Source organism: Tiliqua scincoides, chromosome 1, assembly GCF_035046505.1.
Source record: "Tiliqua scincoides isolate rTilSci1 chromosome 1, rTilSci1.hap2, whole genome shotgun sequence".
Taxonomy (NCBI): domain Eukaryota; kingdom Metazoa; phylum Chordata; class Lepidosauria; order Squamata; family Scincidae; genus Tiliqua; species Tiliqua scincoides.
Genome location: NC_089821.1, coordinates 27529692 through 27546792, shown reverse-complemented (window position 1 = coordinate 27546792; position 17101 = coordinate 27529692). Strand labels below are relative to the sequence as shown.

The 17101-nt window shown below is 46.4% G+C and overlaps 1 protein-coding gene across 1 annotated transcript in view; it reads left to right on the top strand.

Moving 5' to 3' along the window:
• Positions 1–15807: 15807 nt before the first annotated feature.
• Positions 15808–17101, top strand: part of HSD17B12 (hydroxysteroid 17-beta dehydrogenase 12) — an 84246-nt gene continuing 82952 nt past the window's right edge. Inside the window, exon 1 of the mRNA XM_066632098.1 lies at positions 15808–16005. Within this exon, the coding sequence (XP_066488195.1) occupies positions 15834–16005 (172 nt within the window). The 5' untranslated portion in view covers positions 15808–15833. The remainder of the gene's footprint in view (positions 16006–17101) is intronic.

Sequence of the window (17101 nt, the reverse complement as noted above, 5' to 3'; positions counted from 1 at the left end):
AACAAAATCTGAAATATTTAAATCTACCCAGAACTGAAAAAGTCATATAATACAAATGAAATTGCTGACTGTAACAAGCCCTCTTGTACAGGACTGAACATGCCAGAAAAAGATGAAGATTGCAAGATGTATCAAATCTTATTATTTTATCAAGTAACTGCCACAAAACATTCCTTTGTTAGTAATGGTGTTATTCGCGGTTGCATAATCCCTACAACTAATGCAGCAATTAATGGCCTGCTCACAGAAGAACTAGGCTCCACATTAAACTCACCGTGCAAGATGAGCCAGCTCTGCTTGTTGCGAATTCTGACAGCTCCCCATTTAGAGGCGGACTAGGCTCTTTGTCTAGATGGTATCAACTCATACATGAGGTGAGTGTATTTCATGTGATATCTGGATTTGCTTATGGAGTGGGGTGGAGAAGGAAGTGGAGAAGGGGTTACAACTCTCCAGTCCTTCCTTAGGACCTCTTTACCTCTGTTCTGCTCAAGTAAAGCAATACCTTGACTTTCATCCATTTGGTTTTTGTCGCTTTGCTCTTTCTGTCATTTTCATTTATGACCACATTTCAAATTTTGTCCACGTGCTTTCTTCCTCTGTCTGATTGTATCCAATCTTCCACAATGTCTGTCGACATTGTTATGTTTATTTTTCTTTATATTTCTTTTCATTGAGGTTTCACACACATTCACATGCCTTATATAGTTATTAACATTTTTCGCAGGCCAAAATAAAATTTGCAAGCTAAATGAGGCTATGCTTTGACATTCGTCCACTTTTGACTTAAATCCATCATCCGGTCCCTAACCAGATGAAAGCGTAAGGTATTTCTGTAACAAAATCTGTCATTCATACTTGGACAGATTGGCTGGGTGGAGGTTTGTGAGAGAAGAGGCAAACAGGCCTAGAAACAAAAGTGAAAACAATTCAAGAGCTCCTAGACAAGTAAGCAGGGCTGGTCTGGTCTGTCTGGTCTAGTAGCTGTTAGATATGGTAAGTTCTTAAAAGATTCTTAGATATGGCAAGACAAAGTTAAAGGCTCTGCTAATTACTTCAGGTGATGTTATCCCAAAAGTTCTGGAAAGCTCTCAAGGAAACAAAGAATATAACTTGTACTCTAACTACTAGAGCAACATTCGCCTCCTCACTATCGGTTGGCTTGTATTCCTGATTCTTCCTATCCCCACAGAATATGCTGTTCTTTCCTTTTCTCTACCTGTTCCATTAGTAGTTGATGTTATTTCTCTTCTTCCAAGCTTAATGCTGTGTAGACAGTAGACATTCTGAAAGGAACGAGGGAATATACTTTCCAGCGTATACATTTCCTAAAATTCCCTGGAGGAGACGTGTGAGTGCAACATGCTTCTTCAGTTTTTCCACAGTTACATGTAGCAATGTTCTGCGTGTGCACAGTGCAGACCTCAGAAACTTTAAGGGCTTTGTTGAGTGTTCTGCCCCTATGCTTGAGCGAGGGGCTCTTGTGCACAGTTGTTTCTCAAGAATCGGTAGAACATCCAATCCCTTAGTTTCTTTTTGACCGCTGCTGAAGCAGCATGGTGGGGAATGCTTCTGACTTGTCTATTTCTTGTGCATCATTGAAAAAGGCATTTTCCCTTTAGTTTTTATTCTTATTTTATCAGCTTGTAGTATCATTACTTGTTAGATTTTTTTTTAAAAAAAGCATCTCCACTGTGGGGCTAATCTCCTCCCCCATTGATAACCCTGTCTCTTGCCCACTGTCTTGTGGTGACCTACATCAGGGGTCTCCAAACCCCAGCCCGGGGGCCAGATGCAGCCCACGGCGAGCCTCTATCTGACCCGCGGCCAGCCTCTGATCCCCTGAGAGCCTCTGGCCCAGTTGACCAAACACAACCAGAGTTGTGCTTGTGGGGTGGGGGAATGGGGGTCCATTTAAGTGTGTGCTTTATTTCTTGGGCTGTGTTCGTGCTTGGAGAAGTCCTGGACATTTGAGCCCATTTATTTATTCATTCATCTAAGTTCCATCTCTAATATATTTATTTAAATTTTATATTTAATTTTTTTTCCGGCCCCTGACACTGTGCTAGATATTTGATGCGGCCCTTCAGCAGAAAAGTTTAGAGACCCCTGACCTACATCATGGATTTCTATGTGTATTATATGTGGTTCGTATAACTAGAGGTGTTTGTTTCTGGTAAGATAGGATTACATCTTACGTCTTACTGAACATAATGGGCTTACTTCTGAGTAACGTCAATAACAGTTTTCAAACACCTCTATGTATAACTGATTAGAAAGAGCCACACCTGAAGGATGCATTATGGGAGCTCACCTCCCCCCACACTGTGAGGTCAAATGCTCTCAGGCATAAGGTTTCATCTATTTTTCTTCTACTGGTGTTGCTGTTAGCTTCCTTGAAGTAATTTACCAAAATAAATTAGCTTTACCTCAGCATACTGGGATGTAGACAGCCAAGGCCTGGTTCACTGTATATACACACCTGTCTGTTTTGCAGAAGATACAAAGATCTCTTTGTGCTGAGCCAAGGACCATCGGTCCAGATGCCTTCCCCTTTAACTGGTGGTGCTCTAGTCCAGTGGTCTTCAACCTTTTAAGTTGCCACAACCCTACAACTGAGGCTTTGCTACTTCATTGGAATCGTGGTGCAAAAGTTGAACAGCACTAGTCTATACAATTCAATCCTATGCATGTCTTAAATCGATGTGACGGTCTGAAGTTGCAATCCTAATATACTAGGGAGTAAGCCAACTGAACACAAAAGAATTTACTTCCAACAAAATGTACATACAATTATACTGATATCACCCCCCCCCCCATGTTTCGTCATTCCTAGCAGTGGAACTCTCCTACATTGGGCTTATGATATATTTTTCTTCAAACGTCATTCTGAGGCTTTGCTGCCTTTCTATGACTTTCTGTTCTCAGACTTGGACAACTTGCAGCTCTCTGCTGAGCTTCACTGAATTTATTTCCCAATCAAACATTTCAGGTTAACTAAGTTTGTCAGCTTATGGAGAGACTTTGAGACCTTTATACAGCATGTAAAATTGACCTGGTGCACTTTTTTATTATGACTCAATTCAACTCTGAGGTAGCATCAGTCTTGTGTGCGCTGTCTGGGAGATGGCTGTTGAGAAAGTGCTGTAAGGCACTTCACAACAGCCAGAAGGAGGGAGGGAAGGACAAGAGGATAACCTGGTGGAGCTGGAAAACATTTCATCCACCCACACAATGTTGCACAAATAGTGTACTGGCATCTCATTTGAAATGCCTTACTCAACTTTACCTTTCGTTCTTATTTCCTTGCTGCCTTAGAGGTTATCCAATCATATCTTCCTAACTGGGCAAGAGGCACTTTTTCAAGTGGGTGCTCCTCTTTTATTTAGCAGGGAGACAGTAACTGGCCCTCCTCACCCCAGCAGTATCTTTTCTAGTGGCTATCTGCTGGTGTTTTGCATCTTTATACATTGTGAGGCCTTTTGGGAGCCATTAGTCATTTGATTTTTCTCTGTAAACCACTTTGTGAACTTTTGTTGAAAAGCGATATATAAATACTGATGATGATGATGATGATGATGATATAATATCTGTCCTGCATATTGCTCTTGTAGCAATGCCTCTATTTCACACTGCTAAATGAAATGGAAGAGGTGGGGATTTGTAAATTCAATCATCTGCATTAGGCTTACTAGTTAAGAAATTACAGCAAAGTAGAGATTGAAGGTGGGTCCGACTCCACCTTAGAATCTCTGTGGGTTAAATTACCAGGCTTGTGCAGCGATGTAATACTGGGGGCATGCTATCATCCTCCAGACCAGAAATCGGATAGGGACTTTGAAATGAGGAAACAGATCAGGGAGGTGACAAGGAGGGACTGGGTTGTAATCATGGGGGACTTCAATTATCCTCATATAGACTGGGTCAATTTGTGTTCTGGTCACGAAAAGGAGACCGGATTCCTTGACGTGCTAAATGACTGTGGCTTAGAGCAGCTAGTCACGGAGCCCACCAGAGGACAGGTGACTCTGGATTTAATATTGTGCGGTACACAGGACCTGGTTAGAGATGTAAATATTACTGAGCCATTGGGGAACAGTGATCATGCTGTGATCCGTTTTGACATGCACGTCGGGGGAAGAATACCAGGCAAATCTCTAACAAAAACCCTTGACTTCCGATGGGCGGACTTCCCTCAAATGAGGAGGCTGGTTAGAAGGAGGTTGAAAGGGAGGGTAAAAAGAGTCCAATCTCTCCAGAGTGCATGGAGGCTGCTTAAAACAACAGTAATAGAGGCCCAGCAGAGGTGTATACCGCAAAGAAAGAAGGGTTCCACTAAACCCAGGAGGGTGCCCGCATGGCTAACGAGCCAAGTTAGAGAGGCTGTGAAGGGCAAGGAAGCTTCCTTCCGTAAATGGAAGTCTTGCCCTCATGAGGAGAATAAAAAGGAACATAAACTGTGGCAAAAGAAATGTAAGAAGGTGATATGGGAGGCCAAGCGAGACTATGAGGAACGCATGGCCAGCAACATTAAGGGAAATGATAAAAGCTTCTTCAAATATGTTAGAAGCAGGAAACCCACCAGAGAAGCAGTTGGCCCTCTGGATGGTGAGGGGGGGAAAGGGGAGATAAAAGGAGACTTATAGATGGCAGAAAAATTAAATGAGTTATTTGCATCTGTCTTCACGGCAGAAGACCTCTGGCAGATACCGCTGCCCGAACGGCCCCTCCTAACCGAGGAGTTAAGTCAGATAGAGGTTAAAAGAGAAGATGTTTCAGACCTCATTGATAAATTAAAGATCAATAAGTCACTGGGCCCTGATGGCATCCACCCAAGAGTTATTAAGGAATTGAAGAATGAAGTTGCTGATCTCTTGACTAAGATATGCAACTTGTCCCTCAAAACGGCCACGGTGCCAGAAGATTGGAGGATAGCAAATGTCACGCCTATCTTTAAAAAGGAAAAGAGGGGGGACCCGGGAAACTATAGGCCGGTCAGCCTAACATCTATACCGGGTAAGATGGTGGAATGCCTCATCAAAGATAGGATCTCAAAACACATAGATGAACAGGCCTTGCTGAGGGAGAATCAGCATGGCTTCTGTAAGGGTAAGTCTTTCCTCACAAACCTTTTAGAATTCTTTGAAAAGGGTAACAGGCATGTGGATTTGGGAGAACCCGTGGACATCATATATCTGGACTTTCAGAAGGCGTTTGACTTGGTCCCTCACCAAAGGCTACTGAAAAAACTCCACAGTCAGGGAATTAGAGGACAGGTCCTCTCATGGACTGAGAACTGGTTGGAGGCCAGGAAGCAGAGAGTGGGTGTCAATGGGCAATTTTCACAATGGAGAGAGGTGAAAAGTGGTGTGCCCCAAGGATCTGTCCTGGGACCGGTGCTTTTCAACCTCTTCATAAATGACCTGGAGACAGGGTTGAGCAGTGAGGTTACAAAGTTTGCAGACGACACCAAACTTTTCCGAGTGGTGAAGACAAGAAGTGATTGTGAGGAGCTCTAGAAGGATCTCTCCAGACTGGCAGAATGGGCAGCAAAATGGCAGATGCGCTTCAATGTCAGTAAGTGTAAAGTCATGCACATTGGGGCAAAAAATCAAAACTTTAGATATAGGCTGATGGGTTCTGAGCTGTCTGTGACAGATCAGGAGAGAGATCTTGGGGTGGTGGTGGACAGGTCGATGAAAGTGTCGACCCAATGTGCAGCGGCAGTGAAGAAGGCCAGTTCTATGCTTGGGAACATTAGGAAGGGTATTGAGAACAAAACGTTTAATATAATGCCGCTGTACAAATCTATGGTAAGGCCACACCTGGAGTATTGTGTCCAGTTCTGATTGCCGCATCTCAAAAAAGACATAGTGGAAATGGAAAAGGTTCAAAAGAGAGCGACTAAGATGATTACGGGCTGGGGCACCTTCCTTATGAGGAAAGGCTATGGCCTTTGGGCCTCTTCAGCCTAGAAAAGAGACGCCTGAGGGGGGACATGATTGAGACATACAAAATTATGCAGGAGATGGACAGAATGGATAGGGAGATGCTCTTTACACTCTCACATAACACCAGAACCAGGGGACATCCACTCAAATTGAGTGTTGGGAGAGTTAGGACAGACAAAAGAAAATATTTCTTTACTCAGCGTGTGGTTGGTCTGTGGAACTCCTTGTCACAGGATGTGGTGACGGCGTCTAGCCTGGACGCCTTTAAAAGGGGATTGGACAAGTTTCTGGAGGAAAAATCCATTACGGTGTGCAAGCCATGTGGTGTATGCGCAACCTCCTGATTTTAGAAATGGGTTATGTCATAATGCCAGATGCAAGGGAGGGCACCAGGATGAGGTCTCTTGTTATCTGGTGTGCTCCCTGGGGCATTTGGTGGGCTGCTGTGAGATACAGGAAGCTGGACTAGATGGGCCTATGGCCTGATCCAGTGGGGCTGTTCTTATGTTATGTTCTTATATGAGGGAGGGACATGCTAAAATCGCGGTGGTTAGGGGTAACCTCATCATATTATATACCATTGGATGTGGAATGTTGAACGGAATGCAATGCAAAAAAAAACCAGAGTGAAATATCTCCTTTCTATCAAAAGTTATGGCCAAAAAACCAGAGAACAAAAAATGCATGGATCACTATGGAAAGTGACAGTGAGCCGTATCGCACGTTTACTTGTGAGTAGGCAAACATGCCTTAGTCCATTGGAAAGGGCAGGCTGAGAGGAATCCAACAACACCAGAATGGTCCTGATCCAATGAAAGCAGCCCCCAAAAACACCTGAGAAGGAAGTCCCTCCCTCCAAGCAGATGAATGTATTGAGCCCTATGGAAAGCAAAACTAAGCCTCATGGTCACATTTACTCGTGAGTAAGCAAACGTGCCTTGGGTGGTGTGGAAGATCAGGTGAAGGATAGTGCAAGGCTACCAGAATGGTCCTGATCCTATGCACCTGCACCTAAACAAGTGCTCCAGAAAGCAGCCTTTCCCCCCCCCCCCCACTAAACAGAGGCTTCAGCTGATACGGTGAACCTTTTTGAGACTTGCAAAGCCAGGTGGATCCTGACAGTGATCTGGTTAAAACAGAAGTTCTTAAATTGAACTGGGCACTGGGTAGGGCTGAAAACCTTACTGATTTTGGAGGGTGGGGTGTTATTGCAGCAGGCTACAAGGTAAATTCACTTGGAGGAACAGGGCTGGCTTCTGCTTATTTATTTGTTTTACTTTAATTATTTATACTTATTTATTTTAATTTGCCTGATGATGTCACTTCCACCATGACATCACTTCTGGTGGGTCTTGGGCAGACTGTCATTCTAAAAAATGGGTTTTAGTGCTAAAAGTGCTAAAAGTTTGAGAACTGCTATTATAAGGTGCTAGTAAGTTGACCCCCGGGGGCGGGGGTGTGTGACACCACTAGTGACCAAAATCACTAAAATCATAATTTGGAAGAATAATACCATCATGTTATATATCAATCAGTGTGTAATTTCATGCAGAATGTGTTCTATCTTTATTCTATAAAAAGATACAGCCAAAAAACCAGTGGGGGTGGCGTGATGGTACATCACCATGCCCACCACCTGGGGTGTTGCCCAGCCCACTGCATGGGGGGGTGACGCGCTGGCATCCCGTACCGGGTGACACGAACCCTAGTGATGCCACTGCTTACCCCTCTTTATATATCACTGCGGATGCATGCAGATTAAGATGGAAGCTTTTTAAAGGGTGAAGATAATCAGAGGCAACAAGACAAATAACTGATACAGCAATTTGCAATTAATTTGCACAAAAAATATATAGCCAGCAGCTAGTTTGTCAGAGAGTCTGAAAAAGCAGTTGGGGTTGGCACACAAACAACATCTATGTTGCCATGGTGGACACTCCAGGCAATAGTAATGCATTGTGTGTCAAGGTAATTCCTGTGTCACATCACTGCTAAATTTGAGCAGCATTCAAACAAGTGGGTACTATGCTCAGTGCAGAAACATATGGCATGCATCATGATTCCTGTTGAGAAAAAAAAGCAGTATATAATCCTGTGTGTTTTTTATTTAATGGTACAGTAATGGTACAGTAATATATAATCCACCCTCCCCCCCAGCCAGGGTGCTTGATTGGTGGGTGAAGCTAGCCTCCCTTGGCCTTGGGGGGCCCATGTGTGGCCAGGCCTTGCAGCTCCCATCCATGGCACCCCCTTGTGACCAGTGTTGGGGTGGGCAGACATGGGGCTGAGCTTGTGGGGCTGTGTTGATTACTTTATTTCAAGTGGGACTGTGTGGTTGCGGAGACTGTGTGTGGTGTGCTTGTCCAAACTAGATTGGACCTGTGGCCACAGGGTTCAATGGGAACTTGGACCTAGAGGTCTCTGGCAGCCTGGCAGCATCCTTCCCAATGGGACAGCAGCCTGCAGGGAGAATGAGACAGAGACAGCAGGCGGCGGCAGCAACAGAGGAGCCTGCAGCCAGGGCAACCTGAGCAGCCACGGCTGCAGCCCCCTCCAGACCTGGAGGCCTCCAGCCTGGCAGCATCCTTCCTGGCAGGACAGCAGCCTGCAGGAGAAAGAGACAGAGAGAGCAGGCAGCAGCAGAGGAGCCTGCAGCCAGGGCACCCACACTCTACTCACCTGTCAGCCCCTGTAGACTGCCCTCCAGGGCAGGTCCCATCGGGCTTACTCTGGGGTAGGTGTGCAGCATCAGGCTCCCTTGGCTAGCCCTGATGGGGAATGGGCTGCAGCCAGCAGTTGATCAATCAGCCAGCAGTTGATGGGCTGGGTTTGGCACACTGTGGGGGTGAGGGATTGGGAACAGGGCCAGCTGCAAACCCACCTGCCTGCTGTCCATGGGAGGCAGCAGCAGCCAGGCGTGGATGCCCCCCCCCATTGCTGCTGTGTGGCGCAGGGTTGCAGTACGCCCCACCCACTTACCTTACCACCCACTTACCTGGCTGGAGGGTCTGTTGGAGCAAACCTGCAAAGAGAAAAGAACTGAACAGACAGATGAACATGGTATGGTTAGCACCTAGTGCCTGGATGGGATGTTTGTGTTTTTTTGTATTTGTGTTTGTGTGTGCAAGGAGTGCTCCCCACCACCTAAGTGCCCCCCTGAAAGGACAGGGTGACATAGCCCCAGGCCATGCACCCTGTTCTCTGAGGGAGTGTAGGCCCTGGGGTGGGGCTTTTATGGGGAAGCAGGTGCATTGGGATTGGTTGCCAGAGTTGGGCCATATCCTAACCTTGTCTGGCCGGGGCAGTCGCTCAGCTGGTCTGTGGCTGCTGAGTGTTTTCCCTGCTGTAGGCGCTTGCATGGACCCCTATGGGTCTCCTCGAATCTGCACCACCTCCGTCGTTGGTGCAGTGACCGTTGGCCTAGATGCCTTTAAAAGGGAATTGGAGGAAAAATTTCTGGAGGAAAAATCCACTACGGGTTACAAGCCATGATGCGTATGTGGAACCTCCTGATTCTAGAAATGGGCTATGTCAGAATGCCAGATGCAAGGGAGGGCACCAGGATGCAAGTCTCTTGTTATCTGGTGTGCTCCCTGGGGCATTTGGTGGGCCACTGTGAGATAAAGGAAGCTGGACTAGATGGGCCTATGGCTTGATCCAGTGGGGCTGTTCTTATGGATCACAAGGCAATTTTTGGTGGGTCAGAAAAGATTTTTGAAGCATTAAAAAAAAAATTTGCAAGCATCCTTCCCCAGTTTACAGAAAAAAATCATTAATTGGAACCTGTGGTATGTGGTCATCTAAATAAAGTCCAGCTGAAATGTCTGCGTGACTTCCTCTTTGCCGACAATGCAGCTATCACTACCCACTCTGCCAAAGATCTCCAGCAGCTCATGGATCGTTTTAGCAAGGCCTGCCAAGATTTTGGACTGACGATCAGCCTGAAGAAAACACAGGTCATGGTTCAGGATGTGGACTCACCTCCCTGCATTACAATCTCTGCGCATGAACTGGAGGTTGTCTATGACTTTGTGTACCTTGGCTCAACGATCTCCGACACTCTTTCTCTCGATACCGAGCTAAACAAACGCATCGGTAAAGCAGCTACCACGTTTTCCAGACTCACAAAGAGAGTCTGGTCCAACAAGAAGCTGACGGAACATACCAAGATCCAGGTCTACAGAGCTTGCGTCCTGAGTACACTTCTGTACTGCAGCGAGTCATGGACTCTTCACTCACAACAGGAGAGGAAACTGAATGCTTTCCACATGCGCTGCCTCCGACGTATTCTCGGCATCACCTGGCAGGACAAAGTTCCAAACAACACAGTCCTGGAATGAGCTGGAATCCCTAGCATGTATGCACTACTGAAACAGAGACGCCTGCGTTGGCTTGGTCATGTCGTGAGAATGGATGATGGCCGGATCCCAAAGGATCTCCTCTATGGAGAACTCGTGCAAGGAAAGCGCCCTACGGGTAGACCACAGCTGCCATACAAGGACATCTGCAAGAGGGATCTGAAGGCCTTAGGAGTGGACCTCAACAAGTGGGAAACCCTGGCCTCTGAGCGGCCCGCTTGGAGGCAGGCTGTGCAACATGGCCTTTCCCAATTTGAAGAGACACTTGGCCAACAGTCTGAGGCTAAGAGGCAAAGAAGGAAGGCCCATAGCCAGGGAGACAGGCCAAGGACAGACTGCACTTGCTCCCAGTGTGGAAGGGATTGTCACTCCCGAATCGGCCTTTTCAGCCACACTAGACGCTGTTCCAGAACCACCTTTCAGAGCGCGATACGATAGTCTTTCAAGACTGAAGGTTGCCAACTAACTAACTAAATACCCCCAAATTAAAATGTCACATTTTCCATTTTTCTCTAGTAATTGGCATGCCACAGATCACATCTGAACCCAGTTTCAGCCTTTTTCTGGCCTGGAAGTCCCTAACTGCACATCATGCTCTCCGGTTCCGTCTTCTGGGTACCCTGGAATGACTGTAAAGGTTTGGTGGAACAGTCCTTGAACTCAATTTCTAGGGAAAGTCAAGCAAATGGTTACACACACATACTATATGTAAGGTCTCTAGCAGCCTTCGGAGCACAGGACCCCAATAATAATAATAATAATAATAATAATAATAATAATAATAATAATAATAATAATAATAATAATAATACAGGTATTTCTATACCACCTTTCTTGGTCCTCAGATTTCTCCTTAGACTTTATTCGGCGGTTTACATAGGCAGGCAATTTAAATCCCTGTAGGGATTTTTACAATTTGAAAGGTTTCTATCTTTCAAGAAACCACAACATTCAGATGTTTCTTTCTTGATCTGGTTGCACATTCTGGCCTCCATCCTCCCACGCTCAGAACAGATGGAATAGCTCAGCTCAGCTTGTCAGCTGCTTCAAGGTCGCACGGTGCCGGTGGCCTCAAACTGGCAACCTTCGGATGTTATCTTCAGGCAGATGGAGGCTCAACCCTCTAGACCAGACTTCCTGCCCGCTTGTTAACTTATTAACAAAGTTATTATTATTATTATTATTATTATTATTATTATTATTATTATTATTATTATTATTATTATTATTTTGTATACTTTGTTGTGGTGTCAAATATAAGGCTCACGGGTCGAATGCGACCCCTGGAAGCAATTTATCCATACACACACCCATTATAATTAGGCTCTCCCATATCTTGAAATTATGAACAAGATTTGAACATTTTCTCTTCTGTCATTTGTAACTAATGAGTTTCTATGTGAGAACAAAGTGCTCATTTCTGGCTATCATCTGCTTAATGATGTCATTTTCTGCTTAATGATGTCAGTTCCCGCACCTGGCAGGCACTTGAATGCTAACTTTGGCCCTCTGTATGAAATGTTTGACATCCCTGGTCTAGTGGGTCATAAGAGATTGTCATTTTAAAGAGTGAATCCCAGTGCTAAAAAGTTTGGGAATAACATACATATTATTATTGCTAATTGCTGATAATTGCTAAATAACTGAATGAGATTTGTGTTTGGATTTATTTTTTATTTCCTTACATAAAGCACTAAAATAGTAGGATTTTGAATTTTATGCCAAGTTAAAATTGATAGGTTTAGGCTGCAATCCTAACCAACTTTCCAGCTCTGACATAAGAGCAATGCAACTCTGAGTTAAGGGAACAAACATTACCTTATCTTGAGGAGGCCTCCATGACTGCCACCCAACTGCAGGATTCAGCACATGCCCCACTGGCACAGGTATGCCTGTACTGGAAAGTTGGTTAGGATTGTGCCCTTAGATACTGAGGATTTAGGCATGCTAGGATGCCACTGCACTCAAGGTCAATAGAGACTGAACCTTAGATATTGAACATTAGGATTTGTTCAGCATGGCAAACACCATGTGTTCCTTGCTGTTTTTTCATTTACCTATCAGCTACCCAGAGATGGCACCCTATTTACACCATTTGTATAATCCACAGACAAGAAGGGCCTTTATGTTAGCAAGGTGTAATACCATCCCTTCAGCCCTGCTGATAGGCCAGTATAGTGGCATACCTACGTTGGAGCCTGAGTCTATCCATGTCTACTCAGAAGTAAATCCCATTGTGATCATTAGGGCTTACTCCCAGGAAAGTGTTGCTAGAATTGTAGCCTCAGAAAGGTTTGTCCCTGTAGAACAGGGGTGCCTAAACCCCGGCTCAGGGGCCATTTGTGGCCCCCAATCCAGCCCGCAAGGAGTTCCCAGTCTCCAATGAGCCTCTGGTCCACCAGACACTTGCTGGAGCCCATGCTGGCCTGATGCGACTGTTGTCAGCATAAGGGCCAACTGTTAGACCTCTCGCATGAGCTGCAGGCCAAGGGCTTCCTCCACTGTTTGCTGTTTCATGTCCGTGAAGCGGCAGCAACAGCGACGGAAAGGCCAGCCTCACTTTGTGCAAGGTCTTTTATAGGTCTTGAGCTATCACAAGACCTTCATTAATTCATATAAGTTCTGTTTTTAATATATTTATTTATGTAAATTTATTCAAATTTTAAATGTTTTTTTCCTGGCCCCCAGGAAATACAGTCAGAGAGATAATGTGGTCCTCCTGCCAAAAAGTTTGAACACCCCTGCTGTAGAATGATACATGCAGAAATGCTTGAACACGTGCTTCTGTCCTGCCCTCTACTGTTGCAACGCAATGCTGCTTGGGAAGCACCCAGGGTTTAGAACCTTGGTGCCTGAGGAAGAGTGCTAAAAGCAGAAGCACTCTGAGGGTTTGAAAGTTAGAACTCGAGCAGCAAGGAATAAAAGCAATGAGAGACACAGCAGGCATTCAGAGGGTTGATGCAGTGAGAGCTAAGCCGGAAGTAGGACGGTATGAGATCGAGAGAGAAATCCGCCCTCCCAGCTAGCTTCCTCAGACTTTTATTCATTCTCAAAACACATGATGATACTAAGGAAAATTACTGAAGGTTGCTGAAATCTGCACTGCTAAGAAACCTGCTGGCTCTGGCTTGACCGCAATACACATTCCTAGATATGCACTTCTTCATAACATCCTCTGTTTATAGGCTCTGGGCGAAGACTCAGCAACTGGCCCACTCTGGCGTGCCTGAGTGGGGGGGGGGGCAGGAGGTTTGCCTGCCTACCTACCGGTTGCCATGTTACCAAGGCTAAGCCTGTGTAGATAACCACTACACTCTACATCAAGCTCCTTGTCAGAAGTATTTCGCTTTCATGCTTACAGACTTTTTAAAATGTTTTATTTTGTTCTATGTGAGTAAAAAAAAAAGGGGGGCTTTACATAGAAATAATATAATAAGTTACATGTAAAAAAAAAGGTCCGGAAATTACAACTAGTACAGAACGCGGCTGCTCGTGTGGTTGCTGGGGCACGTCGGTTTGCTCTGTCGAGCCGTTGCTCCGGCGGCTACACTGGCTGCCGATTCTGTTCCGGGCCCAATTCAAGGTGCTAGTTTTGACTTTTAAAGCCCTTTACGGCTCGGGGCCTGGGTATTTGAGGGACCGCCTCCTTCCCTACAATCCTGCCCGTGCTCTTAGATCATCTGGGGGGGCCCTTTTGACTGTGTCGCCACTAAGTGATGTGAGAGGGGCGGCGGTCAGGAAGAGGGCCTTCTCGGTGGTGGCCCCTGAACTGTGGAATACCCTCCCCTTAGAACTGAGAACTGCTCCCTCGTTGCTAACATTTCGGCCTGGACTGAAGACCTTTTTATTTCAAAAAGCTTTTAATTGTTGACAGGCTGGCTGGCGTTCTTGCTTTTTATATGAAAATCCACGGGGTTTGTTTGTTTTTAGATTTTTTAATTATTGTAAATTGTTTTTAATAATTGTTTTTAATGTTGTATTTTTTAAAATGTTGGGAGCCGCCTTGTGTGCCCGTTGGGCAAAAAGGCGGGGTATAAATTAATAAAATAAATAAATAAATAATAAAAAAGAAGAAAAAAATTTGAGGAAAAACTCCCACACCATGACCCTACGTACCACACTTTGTTGTTGGCAACCTTCAGTCTCGAAAGACTATGGTATCGCGCTCTGAAAGGTGGTTCTGGAACAGCGTCTAGTGTGGCTGAAAAGGCCAATTCGGGAGTGACAATCCCTTCCACACCGGGAGCAAGTGCAGTCTGTCCCTGGTCTGTCTCCCTGGCTATGGGCCTTCCTTATTTGCCTCTTTGCCTCAGACTGTTGGCCAAGTGTCTCTTCAAACTGGGAAAGGCCATGCTGCACAGCCTGCCTCCAAGCAGGCCGCTCAGAGGCCAGGGTTTCCCACCTGTTGAGGTCCACTCCTAAGGCCTTCAGATCCCTCTTGCAGATGTCCTTGTATGGCAGCTGTGGTCTACCTGTAGGGCGCTTTCCTTGCACGAGTTCTCCATAGAGGAGATCCTTTGGGATCCGGCCATCATCCATTCTCACGACATGACCGAGCCAACGCAGGCGTCTCTGTTTCAGCAGTGCATACATGCTAGGGATTCCAGCTCATTCCAGGACTGTGTTGTTTGGAACTTTGTCCTGCCAGGTGATGCCGAGGATGCGTCGGAGGCAGCGCATGTGGAAAGCATTCAGTTTCCTCTCCTGTTGTGAGCGAAGAGTCCATGACTCGTTGCAGTACAGAAGTGTACTCAGGACGCAAGCTCTGTAGACCTGGATCTTGGTATGTTCCATCAGCTTCTTGTTGGGCCAGACTCTCTTTGTGAGTCTGGAAAACGTGGTAGCTGCTACACTACTGCACTGGAAATCCTGTTGTTTTTACTAAAAGTTGTCTAGAGCAGACACCACTCCAACAATCAATGCAATTTTGGACAGAATTGCAATAAAAAGGCAAGCTTTATAAGAATGGAAAACACTTTTCTTTTCCACTTGCCTCCCCACCCACCGCTTTCGAAGGACTCCAGCGGGGAGGCTCTGCCTCACCTGCCTCCCACCCACCGCTTTCGGAGGACTCCGGTGGGGAGGCTCTGCCTCACCCACCCACCACGCGTCCCTGCAGGACGATGAGCCTCCAAGACCTGAGCTGCCTCCTTTTCCCACGCCTTCCATTCACCCTCTCCAAACTTTCACTACTGAAGTCACAACTTAGCCTCAGAATGAATGAGGAGCGCCTCAGCCAATAGGAGCAGAGCGCGGTCCACGCGGGGTGTAGAACCCACGTGCCTTCGGGAAGGGCGGGGCTAAGCTGCCGGAGAAAGGCGGGGGGAGGGTCTGAACGAGCCCTTTTCCCATAGGGCTCTCTAAGCCCGTGTGCCCCAATGGGAAGTGCGCGTGAGCCTTGAGCGAGGCGGGTGCTGGCCAATGACCGCGCTGCGGGGGCGTGGCTTCCCCTTGGACTGGAGCGGTGGAAGCCGGCAGGATTCAGTCCCGAGGTGGTGTTTGGAGGGGTAGTGTCGCTGCCTTGATGGAGGCCTCTGGCTTGTTTTCGTTTCCGGGCGCCAGCATCTTTTACTGGGTCGGAGTGCTGGTCGTCGCTTACGAAGTCTACCTCTACGTGACGCGCGCTGTGCGCTATGTCCGTCTGTGGGTGGTGGATAACCGGAAGCGGGTGGGCCCGCACCTGGGCGCCTGGGCAGGTGAGTGTGTGCCTCCCCTGCGCCCGGGCTCCGCAGCTGGGCCTCGGTCGCCTGCTCCGGGGCTTCGAGGCCTCCTGTTCTGGGGCAGTCCCTGCTCGGCTGCCCCCAGCCTCCCTCCCTGCCTCTGTGGCTCCGCTTCGAAGCCTAAGAGCCTTCTGCCCTGTGCCCCCCATCCTGCCACTGCCTTTTCCTCTTCCTAGCCGGAGCCCCTCCTTTTCTCCTCTCCCCCTCACCTTGCCCATCATGGCTTAGTGGCTTGCTGGACTCGCTCCCCTTTGGCTGCTCCTTCCTGTGGCAGCCTGCTGATAAGAGAGTTGCAATCCTGTGCGTGTCTACTCAGAAATAGGGTTCCTTGGTGTCAATGTGGCTTACTTCCAAGTAAGAGTGGATAGGATTGTAGCCTTGGTGCACGAGCCTGTGCATGTCTACTCAGGTCCTTATAGTCAGTGGGGCTTACTTTCAAGTAGAAGTGTGTAGGATTGTAGCCTTAAAATTCAGCCCTATGAGTGTCAACTCAGAAGTAAGGTTCCTTATAGTCAGTGGGGCTTACTTCCATGTAAGAGTGGATAGTATTGTGGTTTTGGAGCCTGAGCCTGTGCATGTCTAATCAGAAGTAAGGTCTGATTTACTTATAGTCAGTATTACTTGGTTTTTTATCTGTCTTTTTAATTTTGTTTGTTTGTAATAATAATAAAGGCAAAAGAAGAGGAGGAGTAAAAGAAAAACGGGGCTTACTTTCAAGTAAGAGTGGATAGGGTTGTAACCTTAACTATGCTACTCTGGCAACTTTTCAGTCCTCTTTCATACTTGAAATTGGAATATTTCTCAGGAGGAAAAGAAAAGGGTTTTCCATTCATAAAGCTTGCTTTTTTATTGCAGTTCTGACCTGAATTGCATTGATTGTTGGAGTGTCGTCCACTCTATACAACTTTTAGTAAAAAGAACAAGATTTCAAATGCAGTAGTGTGGTACATAGGGTCATGGCGTGGGAGTTAAAAAGCAATAAGTACTTTGGATTAAATGATGTGGGGGAATAAAAGGGTAGGATCTCAAGTGTAATAGTGTGGTGTGTAGTGTCATGGTGTGGTATTGGGGG